At 43.4% G+C, this 23576-nt stretch overlaps 1 protein-coding gene across 21 annotated transcripts in view; it reads left to right on the top strand.

Annotated features, from left to right (window-relative positions):
* The window catches only part of Liprin-gamma (liprin protein kazrin), a 239525-nt gene that overhangs the window by 182622 nt on the left and 33327 nt on the right, over positions 1-23576 (top strand). For 20 of the 21 annotated variants that reach the window (XM_076525099.1, XM_033480137.2, XM_033480138.2 and 17 more), the window contains 3 exons: positions 1500-1885; positions 14724-14930; positions 19877-20240. In XM_076525099.1, coding sequence (XP_076381214.1) covers positions 1500-1885; positions 14724-14930; positions 19877-20240 — 957 coding nt within the window. The remainder of the gene's footprint in view (positions 1-1499; positions 1886-14723; positions 14931-19876; positions 20241-23576) is intronic. The other variant, XM_033480140.2, reaches the window with a different exon arrangement.

The raw sequence follows: 23576 nt of genomic DNA on the forward strand, positions 1-23576 counted from the left end.
GTAACCCCGGCATTTAATTATGGAACGCTCTCCCTTTCAGGCTCGCCCTCGGTGGGGCTCGGTGTCCGCGATTGTTCCGTACCGGCGGACTCGCGTTCGTTCCTACGAATCCCGGGAATTAAACGGGGCTCCGGCGCAAGATGAATGCGGCCGCGTGCTTTCTTCAATGCGCAGCCGAGGCCTGGTGGCTAACGAGAGGCGCCTTTCCGAGACGTTCTACGCCCGGCTACCACCGGTTCGGTGCATTATTGAGGATGACACGTCGCCTGTCCTCCGTACCCCGCTCCGCTCCGCCCCGCTCTCCGCTCTTCTGTACCCCCGTCGTCCGACTGTCGCCTTTGCTCGATATGCCCTCCTTCTTGTCTCTCTGGATGCTGATGCGGCTCCGGGATCGATGTAGTCGCGCCTGTCTTCCTTCGCTCGGGCCGGTTGCACCCGCCGGTTATGCGCCGCGTACCTTCAGCTACCGTTCACCCCGTGGATCCTGGTTAACGAGGGTAGACGGTTCGGGAGCACCGCGAACACAAAGGAATTTCCTGCGGTGCACTTTGGTCCAAGTACGAATTTCTCGGAGCGGCGATGCGTCGAAATCGATCCCGCGCGATGTTCCCAGCTTCTGCGATCTCTTTTCGATGCTCGAGTCTCGGGGAGTTGAACTCTTTGCACTTAGACGCGTGCGAATGGACCTTCGTTGAATTTTTTTGGAGGTTCCGGATGTGTCGGCTTCGTTAATTGCTTGCGCGAGATTCGATTGTTCTGTCGAAGTTTTGTTGTCGAAAGCGAATAAGGATACGAGAGACGGAAAAATTGTTTCGTTCTGTCGGAGTGGTTGCTAACGCGCCAGGAATCGTCTCGCAATATCCCAGAATATCGAGATCTCTTGTTCGAAGACCATTCGCGAGAATCTGATATAATTTAGCGATCAATAAAACGAACAAGGACACGGGAGACAGAAAAATTGTTTCGTTCTGTCGGCGAGGTTGCTAACGCGCTAGGAATCGCATACAATAATGCCTCCCTAACTGACGCTCAGATTGTGCACAAAAATGGATAATCTAAGCGTCAATTAGAGAGACATTACTGTATCCCAGAATATCGAGATCACTCGCTCGAAGAAGACCATTCGCGAGAATTTGACACAATTTAGCGTAATTATTTGACACGTTAATCGTGGCGTTAGTTCTCTTGGACCCGATATTGGTCTCTTTCAGGCGATCGGTCAGTCCAAGAGGACTGACAGTATACTTTTCGCTTGGATAGTGTCCAAACTTGCTTGGATAGTGATCCCAGGGCTTGAAGCTATTTTCTTGAACAGCATCAACGCTTACCTTGCCATAATCTATCCTTTGGACGGCATCGGCGCGCCGAGGTCAAAAAATAATGCTCGCCGCTTCAAAGGAAAGCCCAGCAAAATCGGCTCCACTTAATGCATTAACATTCGAGAACAGATTAAACGAAGCTTTATCCTGTTTTCTCTGACCCGAGACATTGCCTTCTAGGAATAGGGGATCCACTGGTGGCGTCCAGGCTGTCCAACATCTACGGAAGCGGCAGCAACGGCTCCGTGGAGCTGGCCAGCACGAGGAGGCTTCGGTTGGAGAACGAGCGTCTCGTTGCTGAAGTCGCTAGACTGAGGAAGCTGTTGTTCAGCGGAGCAGCCCGTGGCGAGGTCGGCTCGGAGGACGCTGTGCTTGAAGAGGAGGCCAGATTCGTCGCCCTCGAGATGGAGCTGCAGCACGCGAAAGAAGCTCTGCAAGCTCTGAAGGCCGACCGGAAGAGGCTCAAGGCGGAGAAGTTCGATCTGCTTAATCAAATGAAGGCGCTCTACGGCACCCTCGAGGACAAGGAACGGGAACTTCGGGACTTCATCAGGAACTACGAGCAGGTGAGTCGGTGCTACTTTCGTTCTGCATGGGACTGCGGTGTTATTTGAGGCGACCGGGGATTTTTTTTTATCGCGGATGAGCTTCTAGGTTTTGAGTTTTTTTGGGGAGAGAAGGAAGATTTTTACGTTCCTCGCGGTTAAAGAGCGACTGGCATCGGTTCGAATTCTGGGGTTCTCTGAGCGATCGTTTGGATAAATGAATAATGTATGAAAAAATGATATCGAATTCGACTTCGTTGAAAAATGTTATCCGCGTTAAAATACAGCTTTTCTTTTGGAACCTTTGGGAACGTCGACAGAGAAAGAATTGTTTATTTAACAAACTAAGAATCAACGAGAGATTTGCCAATTGCAGAATTTTCTTCGAAGTTAAAGGGTTCTTCTAAATAAAAATAAAATAATAATTTATCGTGCAAAGAATATTAACAGTAAATTACAGGGTAATTATGTTAAACTACAGTTACATTTGTTCTATTAAATTGCAGTAAATTCTCCCCCAATTTTTCTTCAGTTTGCAAACAAAACTGGACGATTTGGGAAGAGGAGATTATTCGAGCTTTCCGCCTCGTTTTTTTATAATTGTTGGCAATCGGCAGTCATAAAAATATAAGTCGCGAGCCTCGAATAATCATATCCCCTAATTGTTAATTTTTGTTTACAAGCTGAGGGAAAATTGAGGAGAAGTTATTATACTTAGTGGACGATGCGCTTTATAAGAGTTCTTTTGTCAAATGAAAAGTGAAATTTAATTGTGCCTTTTTACCGAGAATTTTACGTTTTCGGAGAATCGTTTGAACAAACAAAAAATGAAATACGGTCGTTTAAAAGCACTTAGAATTTTGGGTTGAAGTTTCACTTAGAATTTCTGCCTCTGACTCTCCTTTTCACTTAGAATTATTATATATATATTTATATAGCATTTTTATACAATATATGTATTTATAGAATTTTAAAAATATTTATAAAATTATTATATATATTACATTATTACATAAATTAAATACAATCGCGTTAGAAATCACTTCGAATTTTTACCTTCTCAGAGAATCCTTTAACGAAAAGGGAAATTACACGAAACCGTGTAAAATCGCTTAAAACTTTCCTTTTCTTTTACGAAAAGAAAATGAAGCAACTCGACGACTAAAAAACTTGAACAAAAAGATTCATTAAATTTTCTTCGCATCGTGGTCCTTTTCGTCGCCCGTCTACGATCATATCTCGTCGATTGTTTTAACATTTGTTCCGCGACTTGACCTTGCAATTCCGCGGAAAAATAGCCGCAGGAAACTGGCTTAACGAACGGCCCGGTGGAAACGCGTTTCAATTTGCCGGGGGGCGCGGATCGGCCCCGGCCGGAGGTCCTACGCGAGACAGCAATTTTGCCCGTTAAATACTTTCATTAAACTTGGCGGAATTTCTCATTTTCCCGACACCGTTATCGCCGCGGTGTCGGTCATTTCAATTTCGCCGAATGAACAACGCGCTCGCGCGCTGATCCGCGCCGCGCAATCTCGCGGCACCCGGCCAGCAATATTCATGCTTCATCGATACCCTAAGCCGATTCATTTTCGGAAGCGAATCACCGGATTCCCGCGCCTCGGTAACGTTTATAGAAATTTGCATTTTCCTGTTCGGGACTGTGAAATAATAAAATGGTTGGAACAGGTCGGGCGTTGTTTTTCCGCCCGCCGATAAAACGTTTCTCGTAGAAACGAGATCGAAATCTATCGATTGCGGACTCAATATTTTGTTGAGTCTACTTATTTCTAGTTATTTGTTGTATATATAATATGGATAGAGTAATAAATATTATAATATATTATTATATATGTTATATAGATAGAGTAAGAAATATTGTAATATATTATAATATATATTAAATAGATAGAGTAATATAGATATTATAATATATTATGATATATATTATATAGATATAGAGTAATAAATAATATAATATATTATGATATATATTATATAGATAGAGTAATAAATATTATAATATATTATAATGTATATTATATAAATAGAGTAAGAAATATTGTAATATATTATAATATATATTATATAGATAGAGTAATAAATATTATAATATATTATGATATATATTATATAGATAGAGTAATAAATATTATAATATATTATTATATATATTATATACATAGAGTAATAAATATTATAATATATTATGATATATATTATATAGATAGAGTAATAAATATTATAATATATTATAATATATATTATATAATACGTTATATTATATTAATAATTTACATATATTTTTATATATTTATTATATTAATATATTATATTATATAATATACATAATATGCACATATATTTATTCTACTTGTTTCTATCACATTAACTCTACTTGATCCACTAATTTCAAGCAAAAATTGAGAAGCAAAAAATTAACGACACCGCCGCAATTATTTCTGACTCGTTTAAAAATCACCGAACCGGAAAAAAGTAAACGCGTGCATAACTTCTCCGTGCTTTCGAATTAACAGCTTTTTATTTTCCCGGGAAAATCAGCTGTGCGGCGAATGCGCGAACAAATAAGCTTCGCGTTGAATTACACGCAGCTTCGCGTTTCGTTACAAAAGGCTTCGGTACATCGAGAACAGCCTGGAACAGCATCGAATTCAATCGGATCTTTGTGTTCACTGATTTCTCGATATTTCAGCAGATTATAAAAAAAATGCGAACGTTATCGCGTTGTCGGCGGGCGCGGAAGGACAATCTCCGGTTGGCGGCGGGAACGCGTTAATTGGCGGACACGCGTTGCTCGCGCGAATTCCGACGGCCGTTTCAATAAATCTGGAAGTCCATTTCTAGCCCATGTTTTCATGCATGAAGTCGGACAGGACTTCCTCCGGGCGGTTTCAAAGTGTCGGTTATATTAGCGCTTGATTCTCGTGTAACAGATGTTGAAGCTACGCGCGCGGCCGTAAACTTCTCCAATTGGCCGGATCGAGGAGATCTTCGCTCGAGCAGCAGAAGTTTTCTTTGCGAAGTCGCTGATACGTTATGCAAAACTCGGAAACGACGGAGCTCTCGGCGGAACCGAAGTCAAATTTTATTATCTTCAATTTCCGTTCGCGCACGAATTAAAATCGAGACCGCGCGATTCTGCGTGAATTCTGCGACCGCTGATACCTTTTTTCTAAAAAAAGATCATATAATAAGTCGGCAGGGCTCTCGCGCGCGAGCCGAACAGAATTAGTTTTAAAAATGCAGCGTCTCGCGTCGCGGCGCGTTTCGAAAATCTAATATGAAAGACAGCGGCAGTCGGGAGAGAGCTCGTTGACTCGCGTGCAACAATTTAATAACAGCGCGCGGGAATAGCGCAGCTGATAAAAACGCACGAAAAATTCCGTGCCGGTTTCCGCGGGAAAAAAAACTCTTCCGACGCGCCGCGGCGAAACTATTTCTCTTTCAATCTGCTTGCAAACCCCCGTCGGTCCTCGGAACGTTTCACGGGGCGCGCTGCAATTTTTCGCCGTGAAAATGCATCTTGGTCTGCTCGAATCTTCGCTACCGTGCGCCGCGTTCTAAGGACTGCGATGCGCTTTGAACGGAGATCGGAAGCGCCGCGGTTTCCGCTCGAGCAAAGACGATGCATTAGGCGCGCGCGTGAATTAATTCGGCTTCTGCTTAACGTTATAAATTCAGACGCTCTTCGCGGAAGGACCTGGAAGAAGGTTCGACGCGTGTGGCGAGCCTAAGAGATCAGCATGAATTTACGAAAGTGGATCGGAACATTTCGAGCGCATTTTCTGGAAAATCTTTCGATCGACGCTCTTGATTTTTTTTTACAGCAATGCAGTGGAAAGAAGCCTTTTTAAATCTCGAGATTCTGGCGAGTGCACTGCGGAGTTTTGTGCAAAATAGAAATTGTTATGAACATTCGTTCCTTCTTTAAATCATTTTTAGGAGCTCGGAATTATTTGACTGTGTTTCGACTGTTTTGTACATCATCTATTCATTTTCAAGCGAATACAGTTACGTTGTTTATGGTAATTTTTAACTGAAAAATTTTTGTTAGTTATTTCAAAAGTATGGAAAAATGATCCCACAGTTTGACTGAGCTTATGTTCAATAGATTGTTCGGAATAAATTCACGAAAACTCCTCTTTCCAATTTGAAGTTGCAACAGCACTGCAGACTGCACGCAAGCCCGCTGCAGCTACATTATTTACAGACCATTCTAACTGAAAAAATTTTGTTAGTTACTTCGATAGTGCAGCAAAATGATCCTACAGTTTAACAAAGGTTCCGTTCGATAGATTGTTCGGAATAAATTCACGAAAACTCCTCTTCCCAATTTGAAGTTGCAACACGAATTTTCCGACGAGTATAACAGCACTGCAGACTGCACGAAAGCTCGCTGCTGCTACGTTATTTACACGGTATTCTAACTAAAAAAAATGTTACTAGCTATTTCAATAGTGCAGCAAAACGATCCCACAATTTACCGAAGGTTCCGTCCAATGTATCGTTCAGAATAAATTCAGAAAAACTGCTCTTCCCGAATTGAAGTTGCAACACGAATTTACCGACGAGTGCAACGACACGCCAGACCGCGCCGCTGCATCTCCACTTTTCACAGTCCTTCCCGTCCGAAAAAAGCTACTGTCAGTTGCCTCGACAGTTTAGCAAAATAATCGCGCAATTTGAAAAGGTTCGACGGGCTTAATCGGAAGAAATTCGCGAAAACTCCGAAGCTCCGAAGTTCGAAGTATCGACGCGATTGGTTGCATCGCGTACGCTTCGATGCTCACAGTGACACGGCGAATGCTCTAAATACCAGCTGAAAATTGCCGTGGATGTTTCGAAAGAGCGAGACCGTAAGACCGGCCAGTGACACGATCGATTTGTTGTCGCCGCGGTCGAGCGTCGGACTTCGAAAACTTTTGCTGATAGTCGCGCCGTGTTTCCCGAATTTCTGCGGAGGTTCCACGGTCGCGGTACAAGTGCAAACAGAGATTACAGGAAGCGGCTTAAAGTATTTGCATTATGAAAATTAAAAAGCATTCTCTGTTCTGTCGCGGTGCCATCGCGAGCGCGCGCGAAGAGAGCGCGATCGCTAATGCCCTGTTCTACGAAGACAGTCTTTAATGTTTCTTGGAAGCGGCTTAAGGCGCAGTAATGGCGCTCCCAGCGAAAAAATACAGAGTTTATTCGAGCGAGAGAGAGAGAGAGAGAGACGGAGAGAAATTCTCATAAGAACCAGGACCATGCATCATGGCGGGGCCGCGTTCTCCCTGGGGACTCGGAAGGAACACTTTAATATCCTTTAATATTGTATTCCGCGGCGGCGATCGTAAATACCGTGTCCCAAATGAAACGACAGGAACGTTGCCCCGAAACAAGCCGTAAGTGTCGGCGAACGGGCCGCTTAATAAGCCCGCGGTTCAATTAATTAAGAATAGTTTCGCGCGGGGCGCGCGACGCCGGTTCAGAGCCGTGATTTACGATCGAACTTCCCGCATCGCGCGGATCGACGTGCTCCCCGTGCGAAATTCGCCGGCGAAAATCACGCGGAATGCCGCGTTCTTAATTTAAACTTTTCTCTCCGTAATGTCGCCGGGGTCAGCGTTTTTCCCCTTTCGGCGGCCGAGGAAACTCGCGTTTTCTTTTCTTTTTTAACGTAGGCACCCCGCCACGCGACTTTGGCGTTCCGCTGGAAAGGAAAACGCCGCTATCTTATCTCGAACGATGTTCGTAGCTGTTCCTCGGCCCTGATAGTCTATTCCGAACCGGCGAAAGGTTGGCGAACTATTTTTAATCTGGCGTGTGGCACCTTCATCGTTGCTCGAGAAAAGAGAAAATGAAGGAAATCGGAGGTCGCCGGTTATTAATAGCTGCTTTATTCCGCTCTCTAATTTGGATACGGTGTACTGGGTGTTCGAACAGGCTGTACGTGATCCGTCTTCTTCTCTGAATGTTGTTGAAGTTGTGCGGAAACGGGGGGAATTGTTTGTCGGTATTGAAATGGGAGGAAGGAAAATATGTCGCAGAGAGATGGTAATAAACCTTGGCTTATTCGATGGACCTTGATAAAGATTGATTTTTAGTGGACGGGCCTGATGAAACAGGCGTTCTAATTGTCTTCTCTGGATGTATTTAAAGTCGCCCAGAAGCAGAGAAGATTGTTTATCGACAGTAAAATAGGAAAAGGAAGATATATCGAAGAAAGACGCTAATAAACCTTGACTTACCAGATGAATCTTGTTAAAAATTGATTTTTATTGTACAGAGTGACGAAACAGGCTTTCTAATTGTCTTCTCTGGATGTATTTAAAGTCGTCCAGAAGCAGAGAGAAAATTGTTTATCGACATTAAAATAGGAAAAGAAAAATATGTCGCAGAAAAACGCTAACAAACCTTGACTTACTGGATGAACCTTGGTAGAAATTGATTTTTATTGTACAGAGTGTCGAAACAGGCTACATAATTGTCTTCTCTAGGTGTATTTAAAGTCATCCAGAAATAGAGAAAATTGTTTATCGACATTAAAATAGGAAAAGAAAAATATGTCGCAGAAAAACGCTAACAAACCTTGACTTACCGGATGAACCTTGGTAGAAATTGATTTTTATTGTACAGAGTGTCGAAACAGGCTACATAATTGTCTTCTCTAGATGTATTTAAAGTCATCCAGAAATAGAGAAAATTGTTTATCGACATTAAAATAGGAAAAGAAAAATATGTCGCAGAAAGAAGCTAACAAACCTTGACTTACTGGATGAACCTTGGTAGAAATTGATTTTTATTGTACAGAGTGTCGAAACAGGCTACATAATTGTCTTCTCTAGATGTATTTAAAGTCATCCAGAAATAGAGAAAATTGTTTATCGACATTAAAATAGGAAAAGAAAAATATGTCGCAGAAAGAAGCTAACAAACCTTGACTTACTGGATGAACCTTGGTAGAAATTGATTTTTATTGTACAGAGTGTCGAAACAGGCTACATAATTGTCTTCTCTAGATGTATTTAAAGTCATCCAGAAATAGAGAAAATTGTTTATCGACATTAAAATAGGAAAAGAAAAATATGTCGCAGAAAAACGCTAACAAACCTTGACTTACCGGATGAACCTTGTTAAAAATTGACTTTTAGTGTACAAAGTGTCGAAACAGGCTTTCTAATTGTCTTCTCTGGATGTATTTAAAAGTCATCCAGAAGCAGAGAAAATTGTTTATCGGCACTAAAATAGAAAACGGAAAATATGTCGTAGAAAGATGTCAGCAAACATTGACAGCTTCTGCATCGTGCAATTAATGAAGACAATTTTTATTTTGCACGAAGATCCGCGGTCTACTGACGACTATAGTTAAACGACACAAAATGACATTATAATTTCTAAAGAAACAGACAATCTTCTGTCATCTAATGACGAGTCAGACATATCACACAGACTCCAAGCATAACGCATTAAGTATATTTTTTGTTTTCAAATTGAAACAAAATTCTGCTCTCTAATCACCCTAACCGCTCTCTAATCGAAGCATCAAGTAAACCTAGTCACACAGTAAATGCACATTTTCTTAGCATTCTAAAAAATGATCAAAGAGTCTCCCGATCGTTTCAACCATAACGAAGAACGGTGACGAGAGTACGAAGACCACGAACGTACAGTAAATTCTCCCTAATCGACGCTCAGATTGTACACAAAAAAGGAACAATCCGAGCGTCGATTAGAAAGAATTCACGGTAAATGTTACAATCGCTCTTCAAAATCGAAATAAAATTCCGCTGCCCCGCAGGTTAACGTCCAATCGCTCGGAACAAACAAACGTGCGCACGCAACGAAAACACTTGTCCCCCCCTAAAAAATGCTCTCCTAAAAAAAAGATCCGATCACTCTAAACTGCGACGATGCACGACACGGGGGCAATGAATCAACGGGTTCGTAGCTCCGGGCGGGAAAGTTCGCCGGCGGAAAAGTCCGGAAAATCGTGGAGCCGGTCGAAACGGCCGGGGAGAACGCGTTTATTTGCCGATAATTTATTTAACCGGCGATTCGTATTTCGCGTGGAGATATCCTTCCGCGCAGGATGTTAGCGAAACATCAAACAACGAGAGATCCGCGGGAGCGTACACAGCGACGTTTACGATGTCAAACAACGGAGGAGCCTGGGATATGGGAGAAATAGAGAGAGAGAGAGAGAGAGAGAGAGAGAGAGAGAGAGAGAGAGAGAGAGAGATCGACGAGATTGCCGGCGTGTTTCTGTTTGAACAGAACCCCAAGGGGGGGCAGGAAGCGAAGAGGGAGGTTCTCCAGCGCGGATGTTAAGCCGACCGGATAAAAAATCATAGAGAGCCCGAAAGGTTCGTTCGCCGGGGAACACGCGGACGGGCGACGCGCGTCCACCGTTCGGCCCCGTTGATGAAGTGGATTACGCGCGATCCGACAAGACGGAGGAGAGCGTGGAGAGCAAAGGGGAAATTGACGTGCCCGCGAGGATGAGAAATTGCTGTAAGACCCGGGGACCGTGGTCCGTTTCCTTTCATGTTCCATTACGAGGAACCGCCGGCGCGCTCTCTCGCCTCGCCTCGTCTCGAGATACCCGATGATAACGGATAAACGCGGACACCGGCCGCCGTTTCACGATCCCTCGTCGCAGTGACGGACACTGATGACCCACGGGAAAATTCGGCCCGGCAATAATAACGCGCGGTTTAATGCCGCGGGAACCGCGTTGTCACGGCGAGCTTACGCCGAGGAAATTTGAGGAATTGTTGCGCCGCGCCGCGCCGCGCCGAGAGGAGGAGACGCGCTCTCGAATATTTAACGGCCGGAGATTTTCCATAAATCACGAGCTGGACGCGCTTAGAATGATTTATTCGCGCGGCACGCTAAAATGCGAAATGCGAAAATTCTATTCGGGATAATTGCCGTGTTCGAAGGAAATTTCGCATGGACGCGCGGATTTCGCGGAACTGTGACGTGTGTTCGCTCCGGAAATTGGCATGATCGACAGCCGCGTTAGCATGTCCTCGATGATATCTCTGAAGATGTTCGAAAAGATCTGAAGCGAGGAACTATTATTTTTCACGATTTTTCGCGACTTTTCGCGACGTCTTTTCGCGACTTTCAAGCAACGCGAACGTTTTTATAAGAAGCGCGAGCTTTACGCGAGCGTACGAATCGTCGCACCGTTTCTGGAGCCGTGCAGTTCCGTTCCAATTTGATCAGCAGTGTTCGTTAACGAGCTTCATGGTAATAATAACAATAACGTCTCTAACGAGCGGCCGAAAAGAAAACAGCATTCGGGAAATATATTTCGTCTGTGGGCGCGGTATTAAAGTAAAACGCGGATACGTACTGCGAGCGGAAAATGTATAATTAAGAGGGGAGCACGGAATGTAATTAGAAGCGAGAGAAACAGCAAATAGCTGAGATACGCGCGCTATAAAAATACTGATACGGGTACGGTGAGGCACGGAACATGGAGCGGCGGTGTATAATATAAATAAAAGAGGCTGATAACGATGAACCGCCGGCGTAGAGATCTCCCATTCAAATTAGAATCAAGAAAGCACGGTAATGGAATAATTACTCGCGCACGCTGACCCGTGTACTTCGTTCGCGTTAGTTTTTTCATTAGCTGATCCTTTGACTAATTACGTTCCTATTAAATAGTATTCGTACGTTATTTGGAGAATATTCTTTTCTTTTTGGTGAAATAACCCGATTCGAATCGGACGTGTACATCGACGAGGGAAAGATAATTTAACCTTGTACCAGGAAATTTGACGAGATAATTGTAAGATGAAACGTGTGAGAAAGTAGGGTCGCGTTCAATTATGCGAATGATCGCAGCGATGCGCTGAAAGGAACACGATTTCACTCCAGTCAGCGTATCGTCGATGGTGAAATAATTGTAAAAAGAGACGCGAGGATAAGGATATTGCATTGGACGATCATGGCGATGCACTGAAAGCAAACGCAATTTTAATTCAGTCGTTGCAGGCTCGAATAACCCTCTAAGGTGGCTCCTCTTCCCAAATTGTCCATTTTTGTTCGCGAATCCGTGAAATCGTCGCGTTAATTAAATATTACCTTATTCGAAACGAGAGCCGAGGCTCGAATAATCGTAAATCATAATATATCTATATAATATAATATATAGAATAATAATAATAATAACTAATAGTTCTATATAATATAATATATAGTATAATAATAATAATAATAAATAATTCTATAGATAATATAATATATAGTATAATAATAATAATAATTAATACTTCTATATAATATAATATGTAGTACAATAATAATAATAATTAATAATTCTATATATAATATAATATAGAGTATAATAATAATAATAATTAATAATTCTATATAATATTATATAATATGTAGTATAATAATAATAATAATTAATACTTCTATATATATAATATAATATATAGTATAATAATAATAATAATTAATAATTCTATATAATATAATATATAGTATAATAATAGTAATTAATAATTTTATATAATATAATAATAATAATAATAATAATAACGATAAAATATCGAATAACATCCACGCTGGAAAGAAATAGAATTTCATATTCAGCCGGTCGCGCCATCGAATTCAACGAAAGTAATTCCCAAACGAAACACGAGGACTACCGTGTCGTATCGAATGATCCTGGGCGACACACAGGCTATAGCGACACCAATTTCGCGTGGGAAAGATCCGCGCGAGATGACGCGGCGATCGAGTTCGCGATTTCTTTTTCGAGCGTATCGTTGCCGGTCGATCGGGCACTGTAATTCGATACAGGTGCGACTCGGCCCGTTTATTTACAGGTGTCACGTACCCTTTCGCTTATTAGCCGGCGGGATATCAGCCACGGAGAACTTAATCCACTTATCTTTCCCCCCTCGGGCGTAAGTTACTTCACGCTACGTAGAACAGGTGCTGCAGCTGGTTTATCGGCTAAACTTCGGGACAACGCGATTACTGCCACTCGGACGGATCGGTCAGGTGTTAGCCGGGGTGTCGGCGACTCGACAACGGTTCGGGGGTTAAAAACTGTCGATCGGCCGCCGCGCGTTCCCCGCGCCGCTCGACCGGAAAACTCGGCTGCACGGAAACGCGCGGCCAACTTCCCGCGGAATATAGTGTAGATTCTACCTAATCGCGTGCTCAGGTCCGGCACAAAAATCGACGAAATTTTGGGAAGAGGAGACACGATTACAGTTGATTATTTTGTAATTAGATTGTCGACGATTGTGAAAACGAGCCGCGAAGCTCGATTAATAGTATCTCCTCTGCCCGATTATTCGAGCCTCGTGGCTCGCTTTTATAGTTGACGATACTCAATAACTATAAAAACCGCAAATTAGGCATTTTTGGTTTCAGGCTGAGCGTTAATTAAGGAGAACTAATTTACGGAAAAATGCATCGCGGTTTAAACGTCGTTCCACTGGGTTCTAAGTGTCTTTTATCTTGCAATTGGCATTTCACGCTGGAATTGACTAAAAGTTTATTTACTAAAACTATTTCTTTATTTATTTGTTCATGTGTAGGGGTAGGCAAACCCTTTGTTACAGAAGAAATGATAGAAAGAGATTTTATGCAGCCATCGCTCGAGTACAAAAGAAAAGAAAAGAAAAATAAATAGTAATTTTACAATAGTTGCAAGACTTGTAATTATTAAAAAACTTCGTACAACATCTGTTATAAATAACAGAGATTATTCATCTTGCAATGAATGTATAAACTTCATTTTGCAAATGGCACAGTCTTCTATCTTCACTCGTGCAATGAAATTCAATAATTTCTCCCGGAAATGCCAAATTTCGGGTTGCTGTGATTTTCCCTGTACTAGGCCCTACGCCTATGTAACTTATATTGCTACGTCGATACTAATTCAATTCCGACTACTTCATTAAACAATTTAATACTTTTATAATAATTATAATAATTTTTATTTTATTTATAATAATATAAAAATATTTATTATATATTATATTTATAATAATATTTATTTATAATAATTTTTAATTATTTATAATAATTCTCGATAAGGTTATCTCTTGAAATATGAAAAATCACCCTCCGAGCAGGGCGAGTCCCCAAAAAAGTATCCCAAGAAAACATATTTTCGCGATCACAGCGACCCCGAAACAAACAATCATCAACCAGCAAATTTTCCAACATAGTTACGCGAAACTATGTCCACCCCTGTGTTTTCACGCGGCAAAATTCACACGAAACCGCTTCGAGACACCCGAATACCGCCGAGATTTTCAAGCACCGAACATGGCGCCGAACTATCCCGTTCCCCGGCGAAACTAATCACGCAATAGTCCTGCTCATAGTTCCGTCGAACTACCCTCAACCCTCAGCAGGGGTCAATTTCACGTCGTAACTCGACAGCGCCGTCCAAAATTCCGCGCCGCCGATCCGAAAATTGCGAACCGTTGACCCGCGAAACGGCGCGGTCATTTTCTCGCGATCGTCGCCGGGGGTGAGCCGCAGGGGTGGCCGATGTCAGTCGCCGGTAAAGGAAAATTTTATAATCGAAAATTCAGTAATTTCTCCCGGAAATGCGAAATTTCGGGGTGCCGTGAATTTCCTTGTGCATAGGCCTACGCCTATGCAATAGTATCCAGTGTATTATTGCTACTTTGGAAAAAAGATAGGACGACGAACGGATCGTCCGGCCGACAAATGAATCATTCCCGGTTTGCTTTGTCCCGCGGCAAGTAGTTTGCGCACTTCGTAAAGCAACGCATGCATTGTTAGACGTGGTGGTGGTTTTGGGTGGAGTTACTGCCCGGATATGGGTCTCTTTGACCGTTGATTGCAGCGGATGCGGGAGAACGAGGCGACCTTAGGACGCCTTCAGCAACAAGGAGTCGGCATGCCCTCGGAGGAACGGGAACGCGAGAGGGAGAGGGAACGCTGGAGCCTGCTGAGGGCTGCGAGGGACGAAGCCGATCGAAGCCTCAGCCTCGCGGCTAGTTTGGCCGACAAAGAGGCCGCCCTCTCGCACGCACACGCCACTATAAAAGAGGTAAGGATCCTTTTCAACTAGGCTACCCCGCCGTTCATCAGCCACCGTGGCAGAAGCGAAACACACAGTGTAAACTCACAAGAGGCCTGTCATACAAGTGTAACGGCCCCGTTTCTTTCAGAAATGGGTAACGCTCTCCTCCCTTTATTTCTGACCTTTGAAATCCGTCCCGCTGGAAACCCACCCTCCGCTATCGAATTATGCTCGAGCCGCGCGGCTGCCTTTCTTTCAAACAATCGCCGCGATTTCTCGCGAACGAACTCTTTTTTTTCAGCCACGAGCACGACTCGCGCCGGTTTTCCGTTTATTTTCCGACGTCTCCGCGCTCGACAATTCAATAATTTCTCCCGGAAATGCGACATTTCGGGGTGCTGTGAATTTCCCTGTGTTAGGCCCACGCCTGTGCAATAAGTACCGTCTATTATTGCTACTTTGGAAAAAGATAGGAGGACGAACGTAACGAGCAATTTGCTTCGAAGTTTGTTCAACGCGTGGTTTCCTTGTTCAAGGGGCGGAAGGGGTGGAAGCAACCCCCATAGCCTGGGACAAAATCGTAGCATTGTTCAATCGACGACGACGAGACAGTTTGTGTCGTTGAAAGAAGTATTTACAGCGCGTCTTTTCATCCTCCGACTTCTCGCGCGCGCGCACAAATGGTGAAAACCACCCCCAAAGTTCCGGGGAAAATCGTAATGTCGTGCATACGACATCGGCGAAGCGAGACGCGTGCCCGAAAAAATATTTACAGTCCGTCCGTCGAATTTGTAAGTTTCTACGTGCGCCGGAAGGGTGGAAACAACCCTCGAAGTTTTGTAATGGAGTCACACTATTATTATACGACGGAACGGAAACATGGGAGAACGTGTCCGTGAAAAATATCTACACCGCGTCTTTTCAGTTTCGAACTTTTCACGTGCACGGAACGGGGGGCGGGGGGTGGTTTCCGGACGAGACCCATCTTTCCCCGCGCGTCATCGAAATGAAAGAAAAAAAGAGAAACGGCGCTGCCCCCTATTGTTTTCACTTTCCAATTCACGTCGCGACTAAATTGATACTTTTCGCGCCCCTTTTGTCAGCGAAGAATAAACGACTTTTGTTGGGGGAGACATTTTCGTTCCGGGCCGGCATAGTTCGCGGGGAAAAAAGTTTGGAAGATGACAGGGTGTCGCCGGCATTATGCTCGTCGGCATTTCTCGCGGAAGTAGTATTGTGTTCGGAAAGAAGTTTTCCGCGTCGTCCGAGGGAATTTTAATGAGGTTTCCTGTTCCTAGGGGAAACGGGTGGGGGAGGGGGGAGTGGCGAATCGATAAGTAAATAGCCCGGCGAAGTATGTATTACCATCTCCCGGCGGAAGTCACTTTGATCCGCTTCGATGCCGTCTGTTATTTCTGTTCTCGAGCATTCTGCGCGAAGTGTATACAGGGTGTCCCAAAAATATCTCGCAATCCGGGAACAGGAGATTCCTGGGATCATTCGAAGCAACTTTTTCCTCGGCGAAAATGCGATCCGCGGCTTCGTTTACGAGTTATTAGCGAAAAACAGCGACCAATGAGAGTCGAGATCGGCTCGCGCGCCCGTTGGCTGTGCCGCCTCGCGCCAGCCGAGTGCTCGCCTCTCATTGGCCGCCGTTTTTCGTTAATAACTCGTAAACGAAGCCGCGAATCGCATTTTCGCAAAGAAGAAAGTTGCTGCGAATGAGCTCAGGATTTACAAATTCAAGATTAAACAACTCAGGATTAAAACTGTTCACCGTATTGCGAGACATTTTCGGGACACCCTGTACGCAACAGCAAGGACGGAAAGGCCGCCGTGTAGATGGAAAGATTTTTCACGCGTGGCGACAGCGTATGCTGAACTTTCTGAATTATTTACCGGACGCGTTGGCTCTGCTTTTAGCGAAGTTGGCCTCGTCCCGGTGAAGTTTGGTCCCCGAGGTTTTAACGATGAAATTGTTACGCGGCCAAGTTTCCCTGGAATTAAATGCTGCTGGGAATAACCCCGGCGAAGTCGCATCAAATCCACTTCGAAATTCTCTTTTTTTCTTTCCCGCGATGAGGAGCTCCATTAAATTGTCGACGGATCGTCTTCCGGGTTTCCTTTCCACGCTGTCGCAGAGCAGCACGGGATATAAGCGAGAATTGTTTCAGATGGCTCCCTTAACACTTTTGCTGCTCTGATTAACCCCCCGCGGGGATCCTCTGGTCCTCGCGGGCCAGGCCCTTCGTCCAATAAAAGAAAAGCAAAGAGTGTCGATGTTCGAGCAATTTGCGCGAGCAGCGAGACGAGCGCAATTCTATTTTCAGCGCTGCTAATCCCTCGAGACGAAATCGCGTTGTGTCCTCGAATATTTTTATGAACCACGACTGCGCGAAAATCCACGAAATTTGTCGTTATAGTGAGTACTCCCTAATTGACGCTCTACTTCGAAACGAAAATGGACAATTTGGGGAGAGGAGATACGATTATTCGTATACGTTTTTATATATACGTTCTATTACGTTGTAATATGTTAATTAATGTGTATATTACGTTATATTACATTATATTACGTTATATTATCTTATATTAAGTTATGTATACATTATATTATTTATACGTTCATATATATATACGTTTTTATAGTTATCGATTCTTGACAAGTATAAAAATAATATATATATATATATAATAATAATTTTTATAATAATAGATAATATATATTATTATAATTATAATATTATTATATATATATATATATTATCTATTATTATAAAAATTATTATATAAATATATGTTATCTATTATGATATAAAAATAATATATAATAAATATATATCTCCTCTCACCAAAAAAATTATCCATTTTTGTGTACAATCTAAGCGTCAATTAGGGAGAACTTATTGTAGTCGCATTTGTACGTATCTTACGAGTCAAAGGGAAATATTTTCAATGGAACTCGATGGTCCGGATATTTCAAAAAATTGCCTCGAATCTCATGACCTTTGGCGAAAGCTTGATTTCACCTTCGGCCACGAGAGCATCGTCGTTTCAGCTTCGTTTCGAGCAAGCTCCCATTACGAAGGTCAGACTGTTCTCGTAAATTCTGTTCCCGGATAAAAGCAGCTAAGCGAGAAGCTCGAAGTATATTTTAGGTGCACTAAAAATGGAGTGGTTCTGAATTATTCGAAACTACGGCATAATTAAGACTCGATCGAATCTTCTTTACGGCGGCCACTTAGGGGATGCTTTCCGGGAAGTGCTCTCTCTTGCAGGCAACAATATTTTTTAGTCGGTCTCGCGCAGCCACGTTTGCCAACTCTGTCGCAATAAAGGACGCTACAAAATATATTTCCATTAATCCCTTCGTTATTCGAACATTGTTGGAATAATTATTTGAATTGATTTCTCGGAATTTTAGAGTCAACATTCGAACAAACAATTCCTCGAAACTTCTATGAATCTAGAAATCCAGCTTCACTTTTAGAATCTCCGGTAATTAAGAAATCGACAGAGTACTTGTACACCGAGAAAGAATTGTTTAACAACCTAAGACTCGACAAAATTTGCCAATTGCAGAATTTTCCTCGAAGTTAAAGTGTTCTCCGAAATAAGTAATTTATCGTGCAGAGAAATACAGTAAATTACAGTGTAATTATATTAAACTACAGCGTTACATTTATTATATTAAATTTGTTTATTATATACAACTCGAGCTTCGCACCTCGTTTTTATAATCGTCGACAATCGGCAGTTACATATAATTATAAAAAAGAACCGGAAACCTCGAATAATCGTATCTCCCCTTCCCAAATAGTAAATTTTTGTTTACAAGCTAAAACAAAAATTGGGGAGAATTTACTGTAATTTAAAGTCACCATCCGCGAGAAACTTTTAATTTCGATATTTACGTTCGGTGTATTTTTCCAAACTGAAAAAGGTACGCGGACGGGAAATCCGACGAGAGGACAGTCCTTTCCAAAAAGGAAAAAGGAAAAAATAGAAAACAGAGGACGGTTGGCAAGCCAACGCACGGTGGAACGTATCCGAGCGGCACAAAAAACCGGGCGGTCCCCGGCGCTATCAGAAAATAAAGTCTCGGCTAATTATCGTGGTCGGGAAATAACTTCGGCGGTTATTCGGTTAAATCGAGCGTGCCCCGGCGACTGTGTAATTCCGTTACTTAGACGAACACCGGCGCGGCGTAAAGTTCTTTTTATGGGTGGAAACACTCGCGGGGTGCGTTCCGAAGAGTATCGGCGATCGATCGCCGCGCCGTTATTACGGGCAGCCGGGTAAGAAGCATTTCTTTCGCGCGCGCGTGCAATTACGGCACGAGGGTGAGGCCGCTTTGAGCCCTCAAATTGTCCTCGACGTAGCGCATAAACGGGGCCGCGCTCCGGCTAACGAGTTTAAAACTGATGGCTCGAGGGTCGTCCCGGAATGTTGTGCTCAACAGTCACGCACAGCCTGAAAATTCCCGCCTCGTCTCGCGGCTCTCGCGCAGAGAGACAAGCGCGACGTTCTAGGCTATTTCGTTAGACGGAAGTCGTTCTCGTACGTTCCGGCGAACGTAACCGCGGCTCCGTAATTTAATCAGCTGTTTTACAATGCACTATCCTCGCCGGACACGCGGAAATTCGGGCCGCGGCTTTCGCGCGCCTCCTGATAAAAGTTAATCGCTGCTCCGCCGAACGAAACATCCGCTGTTTTCGGCTCGTTCACCCTTCCATAGTGGCCAATGCGCCGGACAAAAAATATTTTTGCAAAGCCAACGAAATGTTTAGATCCCCGAGGAATTTTTACCGAATTTTTACCGAATTTTCGCCGCATTTTTTCCCAATTTCTGCCGAATTTTTTCCCAATTTCTGCCGAATTTTTCCTCGAATCGGCGACCGATTTTCGGCGTTCGGTCGCCCGGGCGCCGGATAAAAAAATCGCGAACTCTCATCCGTGTTCTCTGCGAACAGTTGCAGCGTCAATTGGCGGAAAGGGGCGGCGGCGGAATCTGTCTGAGCGACCAGGAGTCCTTGGTCTCGTTCCCGAGGAGCAGCGTGAACGGAGCGGCGACGCCGGGCGCCGGAAGCAGCAGCGGGGGCGGCGGCGGCGGCTGTGGTATCATCCCTCATATGAATTCTCAACCGCCATTAGGCAGCACAGAACTAGGAGTGACTGTTGGGAACGTCGGGAATGCGGCAGGTGCGGGCTCATCCGGCGGACAGGCGGGCGATCGAGGAAGCTGCAGCGCGGACAGCGGCGTCCGGGGATCGAGCGATCGGGAGAGCGGGGGCGCAACCAGCGTGGGCGGCAATTTATCGGACTCCACCACCGATGGTAAGTGACATTCATTTTATCCGCAGCGAATCGACTTCCTATCTTCCACGGCCGGGACCGTACACGAATGCCGGAGCCGGCGAGATCGCTGGCGTCCTTTTTTTTTCTCGCGCGCGCACTTGCGAGCAGTGATCATCATCGATTCCGAGTCGATTTTTCTGGTTAACCAAGTTAGCTGCGGCGCCTGCTTTTCAGAGCGATTCTGCAGTGACCAACGAAAGCGTTCGAACGGCGAGATTTCTTATTCTTAGATCGTGAAATATGTCAAGAGTAAGTGTTTAAATTGTTTAGAACAATTTAGGTGTCTATAGCAAGAGGGAAGTGCTAAGATTGTGTCAGTAAAATTAGAAAATAATCCAATCATATGTACGAGTAGTATTACGAATTATTTACGTAGTGTAGTATTATTATAATTATATAGATTATAACATATATTATATATGATATAAAATTATTATTAAATTATATTAATTATATTAATATTATTATATATTATATTATTATATAATATTATTATATATTATTATTAAATGATATATAATATATATTATAATATTATCATAATTATTATTATTATTTGCGTAATGTAGTATTTACGAATTGGATTATTTTCTAATTTTATTGAAATCGAATAGCAAAAATTCGCGAAATCGCAGTCGATCGTTCCGATCGACAGATCAGAAAAAGCTGCCTCTCGCATCGGCGAACCGGTTCGTTCCGTATCTAGAAAATTCGGCGAACGTTTCTCCGAATTTTGAGCGACGCGTACCGCCAAAGCACGGCGCACGAATTTACCCGTCTTCGCGAATACAATAGCTTGGCTTTCGAAAGGAGAGCTCCGTAACGGATAGCTAGTCCCGTTCCACTTGCACCTGACTCGTAACATATGGGTTGCAAGAGCGACGTGGACAGCTGTTGCGACTACCGAAGCATCTCGAGTCTCTTCCCTTGAACAATAGTGTGGGAACATGTTCTTTTTTTTCCTCCATTGCGATCGCGTCGCGCGAAGACACGAGAAGTATTCGATCATTCTATTTCAATTGATCAGCTCTCGACTTATCAAAATTACCAAGAGAAGAAAGGCAATTAATTTTCGATTAACTTCCGTTCCTTCCAATCGAGCTTCTTGTCTTCGAGCAATTCTTGTCCTCGAGCATTTCTATTTCGCCTAAAACTCCGCCGTCCAAAATCACATGAATTTTAACGACGATTCTAATCGTTCTAATCGTATCAGTTTCGCTCACCGATTCATCGAAACACATTATTGCGAAGATTCTTCTTCTAGATCTATCAGTCTCTCGCTCGGAACAGCGGTTCCTTTCATCCAATTTCCGTAGCTCGGATGATTAAACGATTAAAGCTGCGCCGCGTCTAAATGACCGGTTATAAATCGCCGGCCGATGGTCGAATCGGTGCATAAAATGTTTTCAGCAGACGGCTGAACGGACAAGAAAGATGCTGGCGGCAACGGCGAAGCAACAGGGCCCGTGGCCGCGGAGCGCGCTCGTTTTAATTAACCCGTAAATGCGGCGTAATCGCGCAGAGAAGTCGTCCGGGCGGTAATCGTCTTGACGAATGAACTCGAGCGACGCGTAACTACGTAATCGGCATTATTATTCATCCGAATGTCAGCCGGTTCGGGACGCGGCCGGTTCGCAAGCGATTCCTGCGCTTAGGTGTGCGACCAGCGGCAAGATTAATCGCCTAGTTAAAGTGCATTACGGTGCATCCGTCGGGGCGTGGAGCGTTGCAAAAAGAGAACACATAGGGAGAGAGAGAAAGAGAGAGAGAGAGAGAGAGAGAGGAAGAGAGAGAGAGAGAGAAAAAAGGGCAAAAGAGGAACGGAGCGCAGAGTCTGATAGCTCCGTCAACCGCGAATGTTAGCCGAACGTAAGTGGCGGGCTAATCGAGCGCATTTCCTTCATGTATTATTCAGCCCGGGGCTCGCCGTGTCCGTGCATTAAAACGGATTGATCGATTTCGTCTAGGACAAACATACTTCGCCGCCGATGGCACGCGTGTGCGTGAATTTTCCGTCGAATATCCCGAAACGCTGCGCTCCGTCCGCGAAACGAGCCGCGGCTAGACGCCGCCCAAATACTGCGAATTTCCCGGAATTTTTCCGTCAGATTGTATTGTATACACGAAAATAGAGAATTTCGGAAGAGCGGATGCGATTAGTCGAGCCTTGCACCACCTCGTTTTTATAATCGTTGACGAATTACGAAGCTATGAAGCTATAAAAATGAGCCGCGAGCCTCGAATAATCGTAACTTCTTCTCCGCGAATTGTCCACTTTCGTTCGCAAGCTGAAGGAAATCTAGGGAGAATTTACTGTGCCTCGAAGTAGAAAACAGTGTGGCAATTATTTACGACCAAACGGTATTTGTTATTGTTTCGGACCGTTATTGAATCGGAAAATCGAAACGTTAACGCCGGACCGCGGATTTTTGTGCAACGTGCAAGTTGTCTGCATTTATCGATAGCATTTATCGGAAGCATTTATTGAACCGTACGAACATTTATATGCTTTGTATTCTTCATATATTGTTTTTTTAAAACAATTTTAACGAACTGGGAGGATCACGGTAGTATTCGCAAGCTCTTTTTTACATTTACACGGGTTTCCTGTTCTCTGCATCCGATCCGCTCGTTTTTGTTACGGATGCATAAAATCCGCGGTTTAATTAACGCCGATCCCACGCATAATTTTCGCCACGTAAGAACTTCGATTCGAACCTTCTCGTTTCTCTCGCTTCGTTCAATCGTTCGGTAATATCGTCTTAATAAAAATATCTCCGCACGGATGGAATAATACCTTTTGATCGGTCTTTCACAACCGTGGACAGAGAAAATAATAATTACCGATGAGAGGTTACTTCAACACATATATGGGTATTTTACATTTCGTTTTAAAATCGATCGATAGCGAACGAGCGTGCACAGTTTGCTTCGCTCGAGAACACGAGACTTGATAATTAAATTTAATATTTAATAGAGATAGGCGGTGGATGAATCGCATTGAGCATCGAATCATTTTCTTTGCGTGTGGAAAAATGGTTGAAATCGATCGTTGAGTGTTTTAACGTTTCGCTCGATTTTAGCAAAAATTATATTTTAATTATACTATTATGGGTGTACATGATTGTTTTCAGCGAGTTAGTTAGGTTTGTTAGTTTCAGCGTTAGTTAGGTTAATAGATTTTTGGAATGTTCTCCTAGCTTTTCCAATCATAGTATGAGGGCGTGGAAATTGCAGTTTATTTTATGGAAGCATATATTACCATATTATTGCTTATATATAGGTGATTTGAAGCAGCTTTTTCCTTTACAAAAA

The sequence above is a fragment of the Megalopta genalis genome, chromosome 11, assembly GCF_051020955.1.
Source record: "Megalopta genalis isolate 19385.01 chromosome 11, iyMegGena1_principal, whole genome shotgun sequence".
Classification (NCBI taxonomy): Eukaryota; Metazoa; Arthropoda; class Insecta; order Hymenoptera; family Halictidae; genus Megalopta; species Megalopta genalis.